Source organism: Chionomys nivalis, chromosome 8 (assembly GCF_950005125.1).
Source record: "Chionomys nivalis chromosome 8, mChiNiv1.1, whole genome shotgun sequence".
NCBI lineage: Eukaryota > Metazoa > Chordata > Mammalia > Rodentia > Cricetidae > Chionomys > Chionomys nivalis.
Genome location: NC_080093.1, coordinates 14,930,433 through 14,954,781, shown reverse-complemented (window position 1 = coordinate 14,954,781; position 24,349 = coordinate 14,930,433). Strand labels below are relative to the sequence as shown.

At 44.7% G+C, this 24,349-nt stretch overlaps 1 protein-coding gene across 2 annotated transcripts in view; it reads right to left on the bottom strand.

The window, feature by feature from the left end:
* Fbxw4 (F-box and WD repeat domain containing 4) overlaps positions 1-23,811 on the bottom strand; it is a 95,685-nt gene extending 71,874 nt beyond the window's left edge. For both annotated transcript variants that reach the window (XR_009057622.1, XM_057779948.1), the window contains exons 1-2: positions 23,049-23,811; positions 2,665-2,764 (exon numbers count right to left, since the gene is read on the bottom strand). Coding sequence is in view for 1 of the 2 variants with exons in the window: in XM_057779948.1 (XP_057635931.1) it covers positions 2,665-2,764; positions 23,049-23,779 (831 nt within the window). In the remaining variant the exon portion in view is untranslated. The remainder of the gene's footprint in view (positions 1-2,664; positions 2,765-23,048) is intronic.
* Between the last annotated feature and the right edge of the window lie 538 nt (positions 23,812-24,349).

Below are 24,349 nucleotides of genomic sequence, written 5' to 3'. Positions count from 1 at the left end.
GCTCTCAGCTACTGATCTGGTACCATGCCTATCTGCTTCCTGCCATGATGATCATGTACTAACCCTCTAAAACTGTAAGCAAGCCCCCAATTAAATGCTCCCTTTTATAAGAATTGCCTTAGTCATGGTGTCTCTTCACAGTGACAGAAGCGCCACTGAGGCAGTCACCAAAGGCAGAAGTGCACCTATCAGTGTTCAGCACAGGAACGGATCAGTCAGAATGAAGTCACAAAGCTCCAAATCCACTGAGATCAACCAACAAGAAGCACTTTTTGGACAAGGTGCCAAATAATAATTATGAAGGGTTTTGATATTGATGAGGCATAAGTGTGCTATAATAATCATCAAAATTGTATGGCATAAGCTAAGGCTAGCTCAGGGAGGGAAGTGCTCGCTGTACAAGCACAAGAACTGATGGCACAGGCTGAGGCTAGCCCAGGGAGGGAAGTGCTCACTGTAAAAGAACAAGGACTGGTGGCATGGGCTGAGGCTAGCTCAGGAGGATGGCACGGGCTGAGGCTAGCCCAGGGAGGGAAGTGCTCACTGTAAAAGAACAAGGACTGGTGGCATGGGCTGAGGCTAGTTCAGGAGGATGGCACGGGCTGAGGCTAGCTTGGGGAGGAAAGCGTTCACTGTGAAAGCACAGGACTGATTTCAAACTCCCAGCACCTGTGTAAAGCGTTGACTACACAAGTGCCTGTAACCACAGTGCTGTGGGGTGAGGAGACAGGAGGACCACTGAGACCTGAGGCTACCAGCCTTGCTCCAGATTCAGAGCCCTGCTGCAAGGGAGTGTGATGGGGAGTGACAGGCAGGTCACCCAAAGCCCTCTCTCGGCCTCCAAGCACTGTTCTGCATACCCACACATGTGAGCAGACACCAGACATACACACTGGCACTTTCCCTAAGTCCTACTTCACATATCTTTAATTTCCATTTTGCCTTTTAAAAATATGGCATTATTTTCTTTACTTTGTATGTGTACAACAGCATACACATGTATGCACAGCATGTATGTGGAGCTCAGAAGCTAAATTTCATTCTCTCTGTGTAGAGCTCAGGTTGCCAGGCTTTCCTCCTGAGCATCTTCCATAAACAGAACTAGAGGTGTAGCTCAGTTGTGAAGCAGCTGCCAAACGTGGGCTAGGACCTAGTTTTGAACCCAACATCGTGGCCACCAGCCCTCTACCCTCCAAAAAAATGATGAAGAAGAGTTTAACAGAATCCAAGAGGAGAGTTAACTCCCTAGAGATAATATTTAAAAATCACAACTGTGTCAGGCAGTAGTGGTGCACGCCTTTAATCCTAGTACTCAGGAGGCAGAGGCAAGCAGATCTCTGTAAGTTCAAGGCCAGCCTGGCCCATAAAGTAAGTTCCAGGACAGCCAGGAATGTTACACAGAGAAACCCAGCCTCAAAAAACAAAAACTAAGCCGGGCGGTGGTGGCGCACGCCTTTAATCCCAGCACTTGGGAGGCAGAGGCAGGCGGATCTCTGTGAGTTCGAGACCAGCCTGGTCTACAGAGCTAGTTCCAGGACAGGCTCCAAACCACAGAGAAACCCTGTCTCGAATAACCAAAAAAAATAAAAAATAAAAAAATAAAACAAACAAACAAAACAACTGTAACTGGGCAAGCATAGTTTGTAATTCCAGTACTCGGAAGGCAGTCAGATCTCTGAGTTCAAGGCCAGACTAGTTTTCAGAGCAAGTTCTCCAGAACAGCTGGGGCTACACAGAGGAACTCTGTGGGGGTGGGAAGGGAAGCAAGAAAAGAAAGGAAGGAAGGGATTAAGGGAGGGAGGGAGAGAGAGAGAAAAAAAAAGGGGGAAAAATTGAGATAGGATCTCCTAAGTTACTCAGGCTGGCTCTTTGGCCCAGACAAGCTTTGAAATCGAGATCCTCCTGTCTTGCACCCTCCAAGCCCCAGAGTACATTCTTAGGATCTTTCTTTGAACTGTTAGCTGGGCTCTTTATGCTGTCTGAAGAATCACTAGTAGTCACCCTAGTAGAGATAGCTCCTACAATCTAGTCTTATAGTTTCTATTATGTTCTTCTGTCTTGGGAAGCCTTAAAAGAATCAAGAAGGCTAAAAGATGGCTTAGAGGTAAATAGTATTTACTGCTCCTTCAAAGGATCCAGGTTTGATTCCCAGCACCCATATGGTAGCCACAATCGTCAGTAATTCCAGTTCCAGGTGATCTGAAGCCCTTCTAGAACTTCCTCAAGCACCAGGCATACACATGGTGCACTGACATACAAGCAGATAGTATAATTATATATAAGGCAGGAACAGTGGGAATGCTTTTAATCCTAGAACTTGGAAGGTAGAAGCAGGCAGATCTCTGTGAGTTTAAGATTGCCCAGCCTACATAGTAAATTCAAGACAGCCAGAGCTACACAGTGAGACCCATCTCAAAACAAAACAAAAATGAAGACAAAAAGCGAAAAAGCGTGCGAGGTGGGGTGGGGTGGTGGTGGCACAGCCTTTAATGTCGGTACTTGAGGGGCAGAAGAAGGTGAATCTCAGAGTTCAAGGCCAGCCTAGTCTACAGAGTGAGCAAGAGCTACACAGAGACACCCAATCTCAAAAAACAAAAACAAACAAACAAAAATTTATACAATAAAATAAAAACAAATAATTTTTTTAAAAAATTCAGAAGCTACTTGCCTACATCTCCACTTCAGCAGAATCCCCTCTCGGCAGCGGCCCAGTCTCCAGTTCTGAGACACCTTCACTCGGTCCTTTACTGGAATGCTGGCCATCCTAGGTCCAAACAGAACAACAAACCCAGTCACTACAACTCACTGCCAATAAGAGAAGAGTCTATGACTCACTGAGTCAGTACTTGGGAACATTCAGAACAGAAACAAAAATAGGTTAAGGGATGCTGGGATCAGAAGTAGGAACTCCTATCTCCATCCTTGCTGGTCAAGAAGTCAAGCAGATGTCTGTCCTGAAACCACTGCACGTGCCTATAGTGATGTCAGAACAATCCAGTGAAAAACATGCAAAACAGCGCCAGAACCAATGAGACAGTTCTGCGGGTAAAAAGCACTTGCCACAAAAGCCTTACGACATGAGCTCTACCCTGCGGCAGGAAAAGAGAACTGGCCTCCACACATCATGCATGCACTGGCCACATCCATATTGTGAGAACACACCCACTACAACAGTATATGAGCCTGACACACTGCCTACTGCACATCCGTACTGTGAGGACACACTGCCTACTGCACATCCGTACTGTGAGGACACACTGCCTACTGCACATCCGTACTGTGAGGACACACTGCCTACTGCACATCCGTACTGTGAGGACACACTGCCTACTGCACATCCGTACTGTGAGGACACACTGCCTACTGCACATCCGTACTGTGAGGACACACTGCCTACTGCACATCCGTACTGTGAGGACACACTGCCTACTGCACATCCGTACTGTGAGGACACACTGCCTACTGCACATCCGTACTGTGAGGACACACTGCCTACTGCACATCCGTACTGTGAGGACACACTGCCTACTGCACATCCGTACTGTGAGGACACACTGCCTACTGCACATCCGTACTGTGAGGACACACTGCCTACTGCACATCCGTACTGTGAGGACACACTGCCTACTGCACATCTGTACTGTGAGGACACACTGCCTACTGCACATCTGTACTGTGAGGACACACTGCCTACTGCACATCCGTACTGTGAGGACACACTGCCTACTGCACATCTGTACTGTGAGGACACACACACTAAAACAGTACATGAGCCTGACACACTGCCAACTGCACTAAGAGGGCGAAATAATAATAAATCTTTTTTTTTTAATTTTCAAGTACAGAAACTCCTGGATATCCATAATGAAAAAGATGAACCTTGCCTGACTCTTACCTCACACCAAATAGGAAAGGTTTATATATAATAAACCCAAACATAAACTCTAAAATGTAAAGCTATTAGAATAAACTAAATAAACCATTTGGGAAAATGGCACATGTCTGTCTGGGGGGATGGGTAGGCAAAGTTTTCTTAGGACACAGAAAGCAAAAACATAAAAGAAAAAAGCTAATAAATTAGACTTTATCAAAATTAAAAACTACATTATCAAAATAAACATAGCAAGCCAGAGTGTAGGAAAGATATTCACCACACACACACTGTATATATATATATATATATATATATATATATATATATATATATACACATACATACATCTGGCAAAGGACTTGTACTCAAATGAAGAAATATTTCTCTCTCCATGCTTCAGCCAACCTTCACTCAGTGTGCCCCAGCCCCAAGTGCTGGGATGACAGCCATGTACAGCCATTCTTAGCCTCTAAGTCCACACTGTTAGAAGATCAATAAGGAAGTTTTCTAACTGATGATGGGAGAGAATAAAATGGAGCAGCATTGTAGCGAAAGTCCAGCAGGGGCTATTTCTTATCTTTTACGAGTGGCTTTGCCTGCATGCATATATATGTACCATGTTCATATCTGGGGCCTGGAAAGACCAAAGGGAACATGAGATCCCCTGAAACTGGAGTTGTGGACAGCTGTAAGCCACCAAGTGCATGCTGGGGACCAAACCCAGGTCCTCAAGTGCTCTTAATAACTGAACCATCTCTCTGCCCACTCCCAAATTTAAAAGAAAAAAAAATTATACTGAATGAAAGCAATATTACACACACTATAGTTCAATGCCATGAACTTAGAAAAGGGATGACTAGTCTGAAAGGAATAAACTTATGGTGATGAGCAACAAAGCAGGATTGGGTCCATCTGAAAAGGCTTGGGGAAACTTCCTGAGGTTTTCTGTCCTATATCTACCTAAACCTTGAAGGGCTTGGGGGACCTATCAAAAACGCATCAGTTGGACAGATGTGGTGCTACAGGCCTGTCACCCTAGTGCACAGGAACTGAAGAAGAATGATCATGAGTTTGAGGTCACCTGATCTGCATGGCAGCTTCCGGGACAGCCTAAAGCAAGACACTGTCTTAAAACAAAAGTGGGGCTAGCAAGAAGGCTCAGAAAGTAAAGGCCCTTGCCACCAACTCTGAACCCGAGTTCTTTCCCCAGGCCCCACATGGTGAAAGGAGAGAACTGACTCCCACAATCTGTCTCTGACATTCACGTGTGATACACACACAAATGTAATAAAAAAAAATGTAAGAAAACAACAAAACTCACCACCAAAAAATTTCAAATGATCAAGTTTAAATTTGAGCACTTCACTCAAATATAAAATCTAAATCCACTGTGTATATATACATTTTTTTAAGAAAACACATAAACTGCTAGGTGGTGGTGGCACACACCTTTGATCCCAGCACTCAGGAGGCTGAGGCAGGCTGATCTCTGTGAGTTTGACCAGCCTGGTCTACAAAGCAAGTTCCAGGACATCCAGGACTGTTACACAGAGAAACCCTGTCTTAACAAACAAAATAACAAACAAAAAACATAATACAATCAAGGATTTGCATGCATGCTCAAGTATGGAGTGTATTAGCATCTGTAACTTGAGTGCAGGAGTAAGCAAATATGACCAAAAATTTATGAGCACTAGATGGTGAGGATATGGATGGTCATTGTACAATTATTTTCCAAGTTTTACACTTTCCATAAAAAAAAAATGTTGACTGAGTAATAGATGTTTGAATGAGGAGGGTAAGAGTAGTAAAAGACAGGGTACATACCATCAGGAAGAATGGCATAGTTTGAGATGTGAAGACAGGGAAGAGTTCAAAGGCCTTTTGAGTACATCTTTAGGCAGAATTTTGAAATCATGGACAAGAATGTGAAAGTTCCATACTGGATACCTGCCTATATCTGTCTCCATGGCTTCGAACACTTGACCACACAAGGCACACTAGGTGCACTGCTGAGACACATGGTGATAAACACTAGATCTGCTAGAAATTCACTGACACACACACATTTCTCTCTGTCTCTACTTACACCTTCATATATACCACTCATCATTAAAAGCCTGCAGACAAAAGTTTTGATTTCAAGAATCTAATAGAGCATAAGAATAGGCGATGAAAGGAGACAGAGACCCACATTGGAGCACCGGACTGAAATCCCAAGGTACAAATGAGGAGAAGAAGGAGAGAGAGCACGAGCAAGGAACTCAGGACCACGAGGGGTGCACCCACACACTGAGACAATGGGGATGTTCTATCGGGAACTCACCAAGGCCAGCTGGACTGGGTCTGAAAAAACATGGGATAAAACCGGACTCGCTGAACATAGCGGACAATGATGGCTGCTGAGAAGTCAAGAACAATGGCACTGGGTTTTGATCCTACTGCATGTACTGGCTTTGTGGGAGCCTAGGCTGTTTGGATGCTCACCTTAATAGACCTGGAAGGAGGTGGGAGATCCTTGGACTTCCCACAGGTCAGGGAACCCTGACTGTTCTTCGGGCTGCTGAGGGAGGGGGAGTTGATTGGGGGGGGAATGGGAGGCGGTGGCAGGGAGAAGGCAGAAATCTTTAATAAATAAATAAATAAATAAAAAAGAATCTAATAGACACACATTTGAAAAGATGGCTTGGGGACTGGAGAGATGGCTCAGAGGTTAAGAGCGCTAACTGCTCTTCCAGAGGTCCTGAGTTCAATTCCCAGCAACCACATGGTGGCTCACAGCCATCTGTAGTGAGATCTGGTGCCCTCTTCTGGCCAACAAGCATACAGACAGACAGAACACTGTATACATAATAAATAAATCTTTAAAAAAAAAAAAAAGAAAGAAAAGATGGCTTGGACAGGCATAAAGATATCTAATCCATTTCAAGTTCTGCTCTTACTTATTTGCATAAATTAATTATTTTAATCTGTAAAGTCATGAATACATAGGACTGAATTTTAAAAACACAGAGATATGCCAGGCGGTGGTGGGGCACGCCTTTAATCCTAGCACTTGGAAGGCAGAGGCAGACAGATCTCTGTAAGTTCGAGACCAGCCTGGTCTACAAGAGCTAGTTCCAGGATAGGCTCCAAAACTACAGAGAAACCCTGTCTCGAAAAACAAAAACAAAAAACAAACAAACAAACAAAACACAGAGACACACAGACGGAAGGTTAACAGTGTGAAAACGAGTCCTCCTCCTAATCCTCATCAAGATTCCCTTCTTCCATTTGCCTTTCACTCAGCTTAATTTCTTAATTAACCATGAGACCGTTGTGATTTATATATTTTCCAATTCTTTTACAACGTAATATTTACTAAAGAGGAAAAAAATGTCCCTTAAAAATATAGGCATTTAGAGGCAGTCTGGTATGACGTAAGGAGAGGGGTAGCTCAGCAGTAGACTAGATGTGCACTTGTAAGGCTCTGGATTCAATCCTCAGTACAAATAAAAAAATAAAAATAAAAGATGTTGACAAAACTGAGTATGTACCGATAAAGAAAAAAAAAACTGAGATGGACATCTCATACTACAATATAGTAAATCTAAAAAAAAGAAAAAAAAAAGGAAATTGAGGTAGACATAACATAAGCTTGTGGCCTCAACACTCAAAAGGATGAGGCAGAAGGATTTGTTGTGAGTTCAAAGGTAGCCTGGATCACATAGTGATTCCAGGTCAGTCTCACCTATAAGCAAGATCTTGTCTCATCCCATCTCAAAAAAAAAACAGTCAAAAACAAAACAAAAAAGGGTAAATTTAAGATAGTTCAGGTAGAAGAAAATGAAATATATACACTCCAAAGAAAAGTAGAAACAAAATATATGATTTATGAAGTTTGTAAGTTGATTCTATTGATTTTGAAATGCTAACAGAGGTGGAAAAAAGAAATTCAAAGGTAAACAAAAGTCAGGGGAATGAACACTGTAAATACAAATTCCATCTCTACAATTTGTAGGGAGCTGATGCAAATCTATCGAAACAACACCCGTCCCTAGTATCCAGCCATCCATGTCCAACAGAGCCTGCGAGCAGTCACATGGGATTCCCACAAAGAAACACTGAGAAAACATTTCTGAGTACTCGTTTACAGAAATGTGCCTTCAAACAGTTATTAATACCACCTCATTTCTGCTAGGTGGGAAAGTCTGACAAGGCTTTGACTTCATAAACACTGGGTTTGGTTACGCACTGCTGGTACTGGGTTCTGATCTCAAATTTCCACTATCAGCACTGTATTACAAACAAATAACTCAAACGAAAACTACATTTTACAATGTATGAGCTGGAAACAGCCCAGATGTTTGCCTGAGGGAGGGGCAAGCACACTAAGGCAATGGAAGACGTGAACAGCACTGGAAAGGACAGTGTGAGGCCTCAACCATGGAGACAGCTGTTGCGCAGTAAACAACAGTGACTGTGAGACCGAGTAAAAACTACCATGGAAGCCTAAGCTTTATGGGTAACAGATGTGTATTAAGAGTGCCTTAGGATAGGGACAAGTTTGTTTTGTTTTGGTTTTTCTTTTGTTGGGGGATTATTTCAAGACAGGGTTTCTCTGTAGCTTTGGAGCCTGTCCTGGAACTCCCTTTGTAGACCAGGCTGGCCTTGAACTCACAGAGATCCGCCTGCCTCTGCCTTCCAAGTTCTGGGATTAAAGGTGGCACACCGCCACCGCCTGGCATATCTCTGTGTTTTTAAAATTCAGTCCTATATATTCATGACTTTACAGATCAAAATAATTAATTTATGCAAATAAGTAAGAGCAGAGCTTGAAATGGATTAGATATCTTTATGCCTGCCCAAGCCATCTTTTCAAATGTGTGTCCATCAGACTCTTGAAATCAAAACTTTTGTCTGCAGACTTTTAATGATGAGTGGTATATGTGAGTGCTGGGATTAATGCGTGTGCCAACACACCCAACAGTGAACAAGTTTTTTGATACAGCACATAGTAATGTGTCTTCCCACCTTTAACTAAACAGGTTAAATACAGTTCTGTGGGGCACAGAAGGCAGACTCAGAGAACTGGAACCGCCAGGGTGTGCACTATGTAACTCCAGGTGCCTTTCTGTCTCCTTCTACACCTATGAAATGAGGGTAATAGTCCACATGGCCAGAGATGGCTCAAGTAAGAGAGCCTGCCACACAAGCCTGATGGCCTGAGTTTGATCCTCAGCACCCACAATAGAAGGAGAGCACCAGCACCAAAAGTCCTCTGACCTTCACAAGTGCACAGTGGCACATGCTTCCGGATTTACACACATATCACACACATATACACATAATCTAACAATAATAAAACAACTTAAATATAATTTATACAAGTCTGATATTTTAATGATGACACCTAAAACTAATTTCTAAAGTGATCATATATCATCACAGAAATATATTGCAAACACAAATATATCTACTAGCTAATCCCGGGTATCAGGGATGTCACCACTAAATCTAAAATAATAATTTTTCTCCTAATCAATTTAGTTATAACTTTTAAAAGTTATTCCTGTAATACAAACATTTTATCTTTTAGGCTGAAGGCTGTTAGGTGGGCATGGATCTTTTACTGGATTTTCCTACCAGGCGGATATGGTCCCTATTTCATATCACTAGAAAGCAGCCTGTACCACAGGGAGAGAACTGAGGACAGGAAAAGAACTGACCCAGAACTGAAAAAGCACACACTGTTATGCCAACACTTCCCTGCAGGTGCCCCTTCCTCCGCATGCCAGAGACTGGGAAGACAGTGGGTGGTTACACCTCTCCTCCTAAACTAGGTCTAAGTTAACAAGCTAAAGATGTCATATTCTGATCCCAGAGGAAGATGTGGAGAAGGAAGGAATCCACACAGTTCCTGAATTAGGATAAGGGTATTTCTCTCATCCCCCTGGTCACTTAACAGTAACTTGGTGACTGAAACTTTCCTAAGGAGTCTGAGACTTCTCTGAGGAGTCTCAGCAACTAGAACCTTCCAAAGTTGAACTTTAGAAACTGCAGCTAAGCAGGAGAGGATGCAGGAATCTTCTTTTAAAGTCAACACCATAACCAAACACTCAGCTGTGGTTCCTCAAATCAGCTTCAGCTTTTCAAAGAGCAGGCCATGTGGCTTGACTTGAAAAGATTAACTTTGTTACAAAATGACTTAAGGGCTTTCCCAACTCCCTTCATCAATCCTATGAGAATACCCTAGATGGTAGCCACATTGTATCTAAATTTTTATTGGCCTCAATACCTGAAAAAAATCAGCCACGCTCCAAGTTTTTCTCTGATGCCTGTTATCATCCACTCAGAGAGGGCAGAACCAGGCAGAAGGAAAGTGCCCTTGAGGACAGAGGCTGGTATGCCTTGGAAACCAATAAAGGGCTGCCCTCATCCTTGAAATGGCCACAGACTAACCATTTCCCCAGATGCTGATATAAAGTGAGGGTGCTCCCCTCAAAGAACTCGATTAGTGCCCTATAAATAAATCTCCCCAAGACTGTTAATGCAAGGAAAATTCTTTAACTTGGCCCAGGGGCCTGGCTGAACTGCCATTTTCCCCAGCCCTCCTTCCCTTGCCTCAGGCTCATCTCTCCCCTTCTTTCCTGTCCTTTCCATCTCAGCTTTCAGGCACTTAGTCACCATTAGAGTCTGACTGCATTCCTGGGTGCATGAACTATTTTAAACAAAAACAATACAACATGCACCCACGTAAGCCACCTGGCCCCTTAAAAGCTTACCAAGTGAGTCCAGAGGGGCAGAAATGATCCAGGACATCATCTAGAAAGACCTTTCAATTCCCCTTTCCAATCTCACACCCCCAAATCAAAGGCAAATAAACAAACCTGCTCTGAAGAACAATGGCTGGAGAGAGGGGTTTGTGTGTGTGCATGTGCATACGTGCGTGTGTGTCTGTATGTGTGAGTGTACGTATCTCCAGGATCAGAAAACTCACAGAACATTAATCCCTTTCTTCCCCAACCCATCTTGCACTGCCTACTCAAAGTCTGCTTGCCGTTTGGAACTTAGGAAGAGGGGGCAAGTGCACAACAAGGCCACCATGGGCCTGAGCCAGTGAGAGAGGCACAGTGTATGGAGTCTGAGGGCTTGGGTTTTGCCTTAGCACCACCTCTTCTTTCCTTTGATTTCTCCCTCTCCAGAGAGCAGACCTTCCCAGAGTGCCCATGCCCACCAGTTCTACCCATTCTAAGAGCCAAGCAGCTCAGCGAGAAACTTGTAATCTTCCTCTGGTCTTGCACCTGACAGCACGTGGCCATAATTAAGGTTCTGAAAAGCTCAATGAAATTTTTTTTTTTTTTTTGATTTTTCGAGACAGGGTTTCTCTGAAGTTTTTGGTGCCTGTCCTGGAACTAGCTCTTGTAGACCAGGCTGGCCTTGAACTCACAGAGATCCGCCTCTCAATGAAATTTTTAAAAATCGTGTTAAATTTACTTCACCTAGAATCTAGGGTCACCTTGATAAGACTTCACACAGGACAGCATGGCACTGAAAAGAACGCCCCATACCTTCCTCCAGAGGCTCCCTAATGCCAACCCCCTTCTTCCATCTCACACCCATGTCCCACGCTATATGACTGCAGCAAGCTGCTCTTCCACACTTAACCCTGTACCTGACACCATGGTTTCTTAAACCGTGGGCTGCAACCCATGGTGCAAATCAATGTGGGAGTCATGAAAAATTTCGAATCAGTAAAAGGTGAAACAAAAATGAATCCAAAACCAAATGCATAATGAACCAGAAATAGTTCTGACAGTTCATTCATGCTGCATTGACTTCACTGCCGCCTTGGTCTGAAACACAACACATGCTCTCTGGACTGCATGGCCCTTCATGCCACCCACTGCTGCTGAAGCCTCTTGGCTCAAACGAAAGACTACTAGATGTTATGAATTGCAGTATTTTTGCTGTATACACAAAGCTTTCTGCTCTTTCAGAAACATAATAGTTTAATTATGGAAAACAAAAACAAAATATTTTTCTCCCACCATTCCTCAGTATGTGTCTTTGGATTGCACTGTTAGGATGCTGAACTTTGAAATCTGCTATTTGAGGAGCCAACTTTGTGTATGTGTGTGGTTTTTCAAGACAAGGTTTTCTGTGTAGCTCTGGCTGTCCTGGAACTCACTCTGCAGACCAGGCTGGCCTCAGACTCGGGCCACTCCTATCACTTCTATCTATTCTCAGATCTGCCTACTTCTATCTCCTGGATGCTGGGATTAAAGGCGTGCACCATGGCTGCCTGGCAAGTTTCACATAAAAAAAATATATATATATATATATATATATATATATATATATATATATATATATTAAACTGGCATAAGGAGATGATGGCTCGGTTGGCAAAGTTCTGACAAAAGCATGAGCACCTGAGTTTGGATCCCCAGGCCCATATAAAAGGGTGTGGTGTTAAATATCCACAATGTCAGTCCAAGAATGAAGATTAGCTGCTGTGCATGCTCAAAACCCACATAAAACCCTGGCACTGGCTGGGCAGAAACAAGTGGATCCAAGGGCTCAAGGACAGCCAGTCCAGCCCTACCAGTAGGTTCAGTGGAAGACCCTCTCTCAAAAACAAGGGGAAGAGGGATAAGACACCCAATGTCAACCTCTGGCCTCCATATGCACACACAAATACTCCCACACGCTCACATACATATCTACATACCCACAAAAATGCACTCACACACATATATAGACATTCATCCACATGAATACACATTCAATCATTAGGTGAACTTTAGCTTGGGATTATGGTAGAATTCCCAACAATTTCTAAAATGGTCCTAACCATCCTTTTGCCATTTTGTATTAGAAACTGATGCAGAAGAGGGTTCTCGGCATGACACTCAGATACCAGAGCATCAGTCAGCCTGGAAAACACTAAGACACTGGACATGCTGCAGCATCAAATACTCAGCCACCACCTGATTCCTTCTGCAAAATCCATCTCATTATATATTTCATCTTTAATAAATGATAAAGTCATACATTACTAAGAATTGTTTCAGAGTACATTTCATTATGACTTATTATCAGTGAACTTTTTATTTGCATACCTACCTATTTTACAAACGTTTATACCAGGGTTATATATTATCAGGCAAAAGGAGATCATGAGTAGAAAAAAAACTTAAGAAGCTCCACCCTACCTGTATCACCAGTACCAACAGTACCAGCCTATCTCTGTCTTTGGCAATGCTTGCTTCTCTTCAAGAGACTAGTCAAATTCATCCCCACTATCCTCACCAAGCTGGGTAGGTAGACCAAGCTAGCCTTGAACTCACAGAGATCCACCTGCTTCTCCTTACACACACACACACACACACACACACACCGGCTAAAATTGAATTTGTGCACCACACGGAGCCCATCTTGCCTTTTCAGCTCTCACTGGCCTGGGGCTCACTGAGTAGGTCAGTCTGGCTGAGCTCAGAGATTGGCCTGACTCTTCCCCCACAGCCTAAGCGAAGAAAGGAGGAAGAGAAGGAGGAAAGAATCTTTTTTTAATTTAAAGAGTTTTCAAAAGTATGTTCTCCCTTTGGCAAGTCTCACTGTGTCCAACACTACCCGGAGGTTCAGATGTCCTTCCTGGGCCAGGGAGACAGCAGCAGTAGAGAACACTTGTTCTCTTTCTTTCTTTCTTTCTTTCTTTCTTTCTTTCTTTCTTTCTTTCTTTCTTTCAAGACAGGGTTCTGTGTAGCCCTAGCTGTCCTGGAACTCACTTTGTAGACCAGGCTGGCCTCAAACTCAGAGCTCCATCTGCCTCTGCCTTCCGAGTGTTGGGATTAAACGCATGTGTCACCACTGCCGGGACAAGAAGACACAGGTTCAGTTCCCAGCACCCACATGGTGACTCACAACTGTCCATAACTCCAGTTCCAGGGGATCTGACACCCTCTTCTGCTCTCTGCAGGCACCAGGCATGCACAGTACACATACACACATGCAAGCAAAAACATTCTTACACATAAAGAATAAATCTAAAAAAAAATTTAACCTCTTCCTAGCAAGACATATGTAATATGCACATCTTTAAGAATTCAACATAAGGGCTGGAGAGGTGGCTCAGTGGTTAAGAGCTTTGCCTGCTCTTCCAAAGGTCCTGAGTTCAATTCCCGGCGACCACATGGTGGCTCACAACCATCTGTAATGAGGTCTGGTGCCCTCTTCTGACTTGCAGTCATACACACAGACAGAATATTGTATACATAACAAATAAATAAATAAATATTAAAAAAAAAAAAAAAAGAATTCAACATAAGACCTGGCAGTGGTGGCACACACCTTTAATCCCAGAACTCGGGAGACAGAGGTAGGCGGATCTCTGTGAGTTTGAGGGGAGCCTGGTCTACAGAGTACATTCCAGGACAATCAGGGCTACACAGAGAAACCCTGTCTTGGAAAAAAGAAAAAAAATAAAAGGAAGGAAGGAAAGAAAGAAGGAAGGAAATAAGAACTCAATGTTAAGTATCCAAATTCTAGGCTAAGTCCCAGCCATCCACAGCAGTTTCAGGAGCAGTGAGCCTCCCACCCTTCACTGTGAGCTTCAGGTGCAAGCCATGCTTATGCTGTCTCTCCTGTCACTGGCCAGGCTCTGTAACTTGCAAGGCACCTATCCAGGATGTGTTCAGCAAAATGTTAACAAATATTAAGCAGGAAAAATGTTTTATGATCAAAATATTTTGGACAATGAAAGATAAAACAAAATTAAACAGTTCCCTCTATGACAGAACTTCTCAGTGCCTTTAATTTGTCCGTGGGCACTGCGGTCCCAGAGGGGTGTGTCGCAAGACATTTCCCACATTCAATTGACTACAGAATGAGTTCTCCACGGCTCCTACAATCAGCCTTTCAGAAAGGCTGATCTAGCACTTTCTGAGAAGAAACAACAGTAAAAGAAGCTGCTATTGGTGTGCATGTGTATGGACAAGTCTCCCCGAGTCATGAATTACGCACAGCCTGACTTAGTCACACTCTGTTCTCTCGTCTCCTTCTCCCTGGACTCCCTATCTGAAACGTGAGGAATAATTACACCACTCTGCTTCCCAGGGTTACTTTTTATTGTTTTTAATCTTAAAGCTGTGTTCCATATTAATCACTCAAAGTACCGAGACTTTAAAATCCCTAGTGTCCCGCTAGCCTGGACAAAGGGATGGAGAGAGTGAACCGTACACCACGAGCCAGTCCTCACATCTCCAGTCTCTGGGCTGCTATGATGAAAGCCAAAATGTAGGCACAATAAGGATGAGTGGACAGCACCCTGGGCAGGGAACCCTGTCTTGAGCACACATCACCCATGTCTGAATCTTGATGTATCTTTAGAAAGTCAGTATAGACTTTATAAAAGAAATGCAAAGAAATAGGAGGTCAAAGCTAGAACTACGAGAAAGAAAAAGTACTGAAAACTATTTCCTTTTTCTAAAGAAAGGAACTCATTAAGTTTGTGAACGGGGGAAATATACTGTACCTTTCACTAAAACTGCTCTCCAGGAAAAGTATCTCACATATTTACTATAAAACAATTTAATTTCCCTGTCCCATCACCTGCCACCCTATCCCCACCCCACCCCCAAACCCCACAGATTGTGGATTTCCTCTCATTCTTGGCAGAGTTACCAGAAGAAACATAATACCCCCTTCGGAGCACTCCCGACAGCTGCTGGAACAAGAAGGGGGAGTTAGGGATAGCCCTCCAGAGCTGCCTCTAAAAAACGACTCTTCCCTTTCCAAACCGGGGGCCAATGAGCATGACTTCTCTTCTCTGCCCCCTACAGCAAAGGGGAGGGCTGGCAAAGTGGCTCAGCGAATAAGGACCCTTGCCACCAACCCAACAACTGGAGTCCAATCTTCGGAACACTCCCGGTCGAAGGAGAAAACCAATCCCCAGAGGTTGTCCTCTGAATTCCACACATGCCCATAGCATGCGTACCCACACACGCATACACAAATAAGTAAGGAAAGGAACCACAAAGGTAACAGTGTTTCCTTCCCGAGACTCCCACCTCCAACTCATCGGCTCTCTCTCTCTATTCGGCTTAAAGCCGAAGCTTTCCAGAAGTTTCCCCTCAGGAGGGCAACTCTCCTTCTTCCCCAACCTGCATTTCCCCAAGCAGCCGCCTACTACTTGGCAGTTCCAGTATTTCTTATGTTTATTTAATCCAAAAAAATTTTAAATTACATTGCGGGGGCTGGGGAAGAGAGGATGTGTGTGGCTGCACACGTGCCATGGTACACATGTAGAGGTCAGAGAACAACTTGTGTGAGGTGGGCCTCCTACCATGTGGGTTCCAGAGACTCAAACTCAGGCCATCAGCCTTGGCAGCAAGCATCTTTACCCACTGTACCATCTCATGTACCCCAACCCATCAATTCAATTCTTTCTCTCTCTCTCTCTCTCTCTCTCTCTCTCTCTCTCTCTCTCTCTCTCTCCATTTATTTATTTATTTAGACTTTTTGAGACAAGATCTCTGACTGTCCTGGAACTCACCATGTAGACCAGGCTGGCCTCAAACTCACAAAGAAAGATCTACCTGCCTTTGTCTCCCAAGTGCTGGGATTAAAGACATGTACCACTGTGCCTGGCAAATCCACCAATTTCTGTTGCATTTCTTATCAAACCTCAATTGAATAGACTTCCATTATTACTACCTGTCCCAGTCCATGTATCAGTTCCCTTCAGGTCAAGAGATTTAAAAAGCAAAAATCTAGGGCTTAATTCAGCAGAGCCCCTCTTCGCTTGTGTCATCACACACTGATGCTCTTCAGACTCTATCAGGAAAAGCAACAGAGAGTCATTCTGTGAGGCCTTCAGCATTTCGGCTGAGACCACCAACAAAGTTCATGAATGTCAACTGGGGGCAAAGGCAATATCTCGCTTCACCATGGAGAAGCTGACCAGAACCTCCACCATCGTTCCCCAAAGGTGATGGCTGGGGCTGAGTGAAGACCGTGAAAACTGCACGGGAGTTGAGGGAGAAAATATAACGTAAGGAATGATTTGGAATAAGGGGTGGGAGAGGGCGGAGGGATGAACTAGCTGACCCCAAATGTCTTTTCCATCTCTAACTCCTATGATTCTTTGACCTCCAATTTTGTGCTGTGAACAAGGAATGGAAAGTCAACAGACATGGTAATGTTTTGAAAGAGCCTGGCAGTCTGCTCTTGTCATTCAATGGCCGTTACATGTACTTTTTAAGGTGTCTCCACGCCCTGTCTTCATTTCACAGTTGTCACCTTTCTCAGCAATTTGAGCTCATGTCAAATACCAAAAAAGAAGAGAAAAGAAAGAATGCGCAGGCAATTAATTGTAGGCTAAAGAGGGGCAGGCAGAGGGGCCCATTGGGTGGCCCATTCTTCCAGGGAGGGCGATGTGGACAGTCTGAAGAAAATGAAGAACTGACTCAGAGCTGAGACGAGGCAGCCAACCCTCCAACAAGGGGTCAATTCTTTTTCCAGATAGTCTCATTCTCAGTTTAGATGAGTGCTCCCAGGAGCTAGGACTCATATGTACATTAACTGGTATGACCATCCTGCTTCTGTGGAGCTCCACCTAAAGCCCATTGACCTAAACAAGACTACAGAACAAGAAGGCTGCCTCAAAAATGAACCAAGTCTGTCTTGCTCCAACCTCATCTGATAGGACACAACAGAGAATTTTCTTTTTTTTTTTTCTTTTTTTTTTTTCTTTTTTTTTTTTTTTTTGGTTTTTCGAGACAGGGTTTCTCTGTGGTTTTGGAGCCTGTCCTGGAACTAGCTCTTGTAGACCAGGCTAGTCTCGAACTCACAGAGATCCGCCTGCCTCTGCCTCCCAAGTGCTGGGATTAAAGGCGTGCGCCACCACCGCCCGGCTGCGCCACCACCGCCCGGCAACAGAGAATTTTCTGAACAATTTCTGTAGATAGGGATAGGAGAGTCAGATTTTCCTCTGAAACTCATAATCCATTTTCCCCTTTATTCCTTCTCATGTTAATTTTCAAATCTTCCTAGAACCTGGCCTCAAAGAAAGTCAACCTGAATTTCTCTTTGTTCCATGGTTAGGAGCCAGGACTAATCCAATGCCAAGGTCAACTCAGAGTTAAGGGTATAACATCATACAAAGGAGATTCTTCCCTATGTCAAGAACTCAAAAATAATTATTTAAAAACCTGTATGCTTCCTCAGTAATCTTGCCACCACCTGGATTTCAGAAGCTCAACCCAAACTTGACTTGGGTGAAGGATCTAGATCTCCAAATGCACTCACACTGCAGCAGGTGAAGTCTGCTTTCTTTGTGACTCTGCCCTGAGAGTTAGAGACGGCCCCTATGGTGGAAAGGCAGGGACTACCTCAGCCCTGCAGCCTTGAAGGAGGCCTCCTCTGAAGACAGGCCTTGCACCAGACCATTTCCTGCTTCTGCAGGTGCATTTACTGTGAACATGTAAACTGAACCCTCCTTTTATTAACTCAGAAACCATCAATAAATAAATAAGGCCTGGGGCTGGAGAGATGGCTCAGTGGTTAAGAGCACATACAGCTCTTACAGAGGACCTGGCTTTAGTCTCAGCACCCTCTGCACCAGGGATCCAGTACCTCTGACCTCGCCAGGCAACTACATGCATGTGCACACACCCATACATACCATATTTTAAAATAAAATAGTTTTTTTAAAAGGCCTTTCAAAACAACTAAGATAACAACATATCCCTCCAGGAAACCTCTGAGCAGCTAAGGAGAGGTGACTTCTCACAGGTAAGGTAGAAAGGGCAAGAAGAAAGTCGAGGATACTTTGGAGTAGCTAATTGTCTCCTAAAAAATCACAGTTTAGGCCTTACAGTCAGCAATGCCCTCTCCATTCAGTTAGGGAAGGAAACTTCATGCTTTCTCTTCCTGGGGGGGAGGAGGGCTCTTAGGTGCAATCATTTTAAAACAAACAAACACACTCTGCTTATCTGCGTCTATCTCCCCACTCTGGACGGTAATCGTCACTGAAATAGATATCCTCGGCCCCCAGCCTCAAAGAGCTCCAAGGCTGCAGGACTGTCAAAGGAATGAGTCTGCATGCCAGGGCAAACACCTCAGAGGCTCTCCTCCTGACACTCCTATTGTTAATTCCAGGCAAATCTATCCCGGGCTAATGGAAGAGCACCCACGGAACTGCCCATAGGAAATTCCCATTTGAAAATATGAAACACTGAAATAAAGAAGGGGTCAAGTAAGCTTTCTTAAACATAGAAATTGCAAGTATTATCTAAACAGGTCTCTGTGCAGATTTCCCCTTCCTTTGCTCCCACTAATTACCCATATCCGAATTTACACACAGTACCTCTGCTCCTCCCCCATCATGTGCTTCTTGCACACAGCAGGCATCATATCTGACAGACCTGGAGTCTACTGCTATGTTCTTACACACTGAATTGGGTGAGTGCCCACCCCATTCTTATTCAAAAAATCTCTGTACAAAACACTGCCTAGATTTTTACGATTATAACCAAGATATTTCTATTTCCCTAGGCTTCATAAAGCTTTCAAATAAAACTAATTTGAAATCAGATGACTAATTCAAACTACTTTCTGTTTCCTAAAAAAAAACAGGGGTGGGGGAAGTCCCACTTAGAATACTTCTTAGTGTTGACTGGGCAAGAGGCCTAAAGGGAAGCAAATTATTTGTTTGTGGTTTTTAAGTGGCTCAAATGCCTTCAAGCACAAGAATAAGACCATTAACAAATGACAAGGAACCCAAGTAGTTCATCTTACTCAACAAAGCTATGATCAGTTAGGAAGAGCTAAACGGAACAGGGCTTGCCCTGGGCCGGAAGGTCAGTAAACCTTAGCAGTTAGTGTTTCTGAAAATCAGAAGGCCCTTAAGCAGCAAGTGCAGTCCCTAAGCCCACGGTTGTGCTGTCATGTTTGTGAAAACATTCAGGACAGATGAGAGAAGCTGGATGTTATCTGTGTGTTTGTGTGTGTGTTTCCTATCATTAGGCAGCACTTCCAAATCAAACCATGCCCATTCTGACATCTGCAGAATAAAGGGAAAGGCAAGCAATTGGAAAAGTTCTTTTACAACACCTTAGGGAAGGTTTTCTAGTACTGAACACAATCATGGCTGGTTAGGACCCATTTTACTGAACAATATTATTCCTAATCTTTAAGGAGCTAAAACTCAGAGCCAGAGAGACTGTATGCCTTCTGAGAAAGTCAAGTTTTGTACTGCACTTATAGATGTACTTCTTATCCAGTCCGCAGTCAATTAGTCCAAAGCATGGCTACCAACAGCCGACATTTTGCAGGGAACTATCATCTGCACTTGGGGAGCAGGCATCCTGACCTTTCAGCGAATTGGGGTACATGCCTTATCTCTTCAGGGATGACAACTACCTCTCGGTGGTTTATTAAGTCTCTGCAGCTGTCCAGAAACAGGTCACACTGGTAAATGCTCTCCACCTGCTATAACAGGCATGATTTCTCCTCTCAACCCAAAAACCAGAGCAGTGACCCTGCTCTTTATCAAGTGCCACAGCAAAACCACCTCTCTGGAAGGACAATGCTTCATGCTAGGACACACACACACACACACACACAAAATTAAAATGAACATACTCAATAACAGTAAAGCCATAATAAATATCATTTTGCAGACCCTTTTGTAAGTTCATTTTGTTATCATTCTCAGTCTCTCTTGGAACATCAGAAAGGAAAACAAAAATAAACACTGACTCATTTACTCTCCAGAGTAAGAGAAAGCCAAACTTTGCTTTGGTTGGCTGGAACGCTGGTCATTTTGGACAACTTCTATCATAGGTCAATATTCCTTCAACGAGTTACTCTGTCGGAGTACATAATATATATATGAAAGAAAATGTCTTTCTGAAATCCAGAAATATACACAATGAACACATGCCAATAAAAAGAGAGAGGGAAAAACACATAAAATGTTTACAAGTAAACTTTACTACAGACTACCGGAGATTGAAATATATATAATTCTGATTCTTTTCTCTTTGGTTTAAAAAAGTTATCCAGATGAAATACTCATGTTTACAGACTGTACACACACCTAGAATCCCAAGAAACCATCATCATCAACAAATCGTACCAGAATACAAGACAATCAGATGAAATTTTACGAATGTATAATACTACACTAGAGGGCATGGAGAAAAAACGGTGCATTTGCAATAAACACAGAAACAAATCAGTAAGAAATTATAAGTATATGTTAGAATTACAGTGAGAAGCACAGAATGTTTGAAAAGGCATAGGAGATTTTGGTCACGAACTGAGCAGAGGTGGAACAGTAACCCTGACATCTCACCCAGCAAGTACCACAGAACCCTAGCAGATGTTACACTCTTTCACAGAGCAGCATATTTAAAATGTTATGGAAATGGGAAGATAACACCAGTAGATAAAAAGGGAGAGTTCAGATACAAATTGAATATACAAACATGTGTATATGTGTGTGTGTGTTCACACAACATACAGCCCTGTAAGCCTCCCAAAGAGAAAGAGAAGCTTAAGAAAAGGTATGGCAATTTCGAGCTCTTTAGAGAAAAATACAGTAAGAGAATTTCTCTCCTTGTACCAAAACAAGTGTTACTGATGAAAATGCCATTTTAAAAAAATCAAGTTATAAGCAAATCAGTCAGCAATTAAATTTGTCAGGTCTGTGAAAGAATTAGAAATTTATCAGGTTAAGGGGGAGGAGAAAAAAATTACAAGACTGTCAGATTCTAATGAAGTATAAAAACTAATAAAAACAACAGAATAAAAAATCGACTGGAAAACATATCTCTATCAAAGATGATAGACGAGAGTCAAACATTTATGACCCAGAAAAATTCCAAATTTATAACAAAAACACCAAGAGCCCAGTAACAAACAGTAGGAAGAGACGATTGCCACAGGTGAAGCAGACACGTGGCAAAATAGTTACCCTGGCCAGTGAGGAGAGATACACAATGACACGGCTTTGGCCCACTCTCACTGCCCGCAAAAGCAGCTACGGGTTGTTTTTGTTTTAATTCTCACAACAAATGTGCTCACTCATTCTTTGCTGGTATACTGTGACTTGGTCCAATACCGCTGCATATCAAAACTTTTGTCCAATAATGCCTAGCTGGAGATTTTTATTCTAAGGAACTAACTGAAGACAAATGTATGGCATGGCACGTGACATACCTCAAACCCATTACATTATTCACTTAGCCCTCCTGTGAGGGTGGGTAAGGGAGCAAGTGCGGGCTGGGCAATTAAGGGGGTGTGCACCTGAAAAACATTAAAAATGAAAATAGTTGTGTAGAGATGATGACTTCTCATGCTTAAAAAAGAACTTTTGTTATTCTCCTGTATTACAACTGAGCAAGGGCGGGCTGCAATCTGAAAGATTTTATCCTCATCTGAAAGATTTTATCCTCACGAGTTCTGTGACCATGTTCTCTCCTTCCTGTTCAACAACCTAATGTTTCGGGATGTTTTGCATTCACGGGTCTCAGACATGACCCAACTGCAGTGTCTTGAATACAGCCTATACCAAATCCAACTTGTTGCCTCAAGCAGACATCTTTTGCCGGTCCTTCTGCCTGAATCAAGTCCTAAAATATGCTGAGAATAGGACTAAAAGCTCTTTTTTACAGGCTCTGGAGCCTCTTCTGTATATTTGACTATCAGAGCCCTGAAGCCTAACAACCTCTGAGAGAGTGGACAGGATCAAAGGCCACAGAAACACGTTGAAAGACCACCTAGTGGGCCTGGGTCCTGGAACCAGCAGGCGTCGTCCTTCAAGGGCCTGAAGCACAAGACGCAGACCAACCAAGTTGTTCAGGGCTGAGGAACCCAGAGTCAAAAATTTAGGAAAAGCCACAACTCACGAGGGCTCAAGAGTATTTTAGGCTGGCTAATTGTAAGTAGCCGCCCACAGGGGAGGGCGCTGAGGGATGCTCTCCCGAAGCTTCCTCGGGTTGGGGATGACACCGGGATTCCCCGAGGGTGCTGGGGAGGGATCTGGGGCACAGGGAGTGGGGGTGAATCTGGGTTTCGGTATTCCGGGTGCCACACGGCCCCGAGCCGACCAGGCCTCGGCGCCCCGCCCTTTCCCAGGACGCTGGCCGGCCCGGAGCAGGGAACGGGCGGGCGAGCGGGCGCTTACAGGTCGGTGCCGAGCCGCGTGAAGCCAGAGTTGAGCGAGGCCCGGGCTATCCGGCGCCAGAGCAGGTCGCAGCTGGTGAAGCGCCGCAGCCAGCGGCACACCTGAGCCAGGCGGCCGAGGGCCCGCATGTCGAGGTAGGAGCAGATGAGCAGCAGCAGCTCCTCCGGCAGGCGCCAGAGCGCGGGCCCCGCGGCCGGACGACCGGACGGCTCCGCAGCCGCCGCCGTCGCCTCCTCGTCGCCGGCCGCCGCCATGGCCGTCCGGGTCCCCGGGATGCCGCCCCACGCCTGACACCCACGCTCCCGTGCTCTCTCCAGGCTGCCGTCCTCCCGCCGCTCGGCCCCGAGCCTCCGTTCCTCCTCCTTCCCGGGGCCTGCGCTCCCCTCATCCCGCTTCCCGGAGCTTCTCGGTCCTTCCTCCACGGCTGCGCCCTCCTCTCCTTCCTGACCCGGGCCCGCCTCAGCCCCCAGCCCCGCTGTCTTCCTCGCCGGCTGCAGGCCCGGCTTCCCTTCCGCCCCGCTTCCTCTTCCGCCGTGCCCGGTGCCCGCTTTCCCCTTCCTCTTTCCTCGCTTTCCCCGTGCGACCCTCGCCTCCCCGCCCTCGCTTTCTCTGGGCCCGAGGTTCCCGGGGGAACCCGAGCGGCCCTGGCTGCCCATGAGCGGCCGCAGGGCCGGTTCGACGCGCAGCGGAGCCGAAGACGCCGCCGCCTCCTCGAGAGGAGGCGACACCATGTCGGACCGGGTCACATGGGGCGGCGCGGGCCCAGGCCGGGACCCGCCCCTCACGCCTGCATTTCGGGGTGCGAACCCCAACTCGGGAGCTGACATTCCCGTCTTCTGGAGCACCAGGAACATCTGGTTGAAGCACATGTCTTCAAGACTAACGAGGAACCAAGGCAGGAGGATGGCCATGAGTTCGAGGCCCACCTGGCCTACAGAGAAAGATCCTGTCCAAATTTAAAAAAAAAGGGGGGGGGGGTTGTTGACAAGTTTACAGAAAGTCCCTATCCTAGGCCACAAGAGGCGCCTGTGGCTTCAGGAACCATCTAGGTGGGACCTCTGCCCTTAACAGGCACCTACTTGCTTGGCCTTTTGGTTCTGGGAGCATTCCTCATCCCAAGGTGATACCTTCCTATCACAAGCCATAAACCAGATTCTCATAAAACTGCAACCCAAAAGTTGGAACATTCCTCACTTGATATGAACCAGTGTACCAGTATAAGTAGACAATACCTGGGGAGGGAAAAGCAGCCGACTAGATCCTGAGTCCACAGCTCCCAAGCAAGCAGCGCATCAGCACAT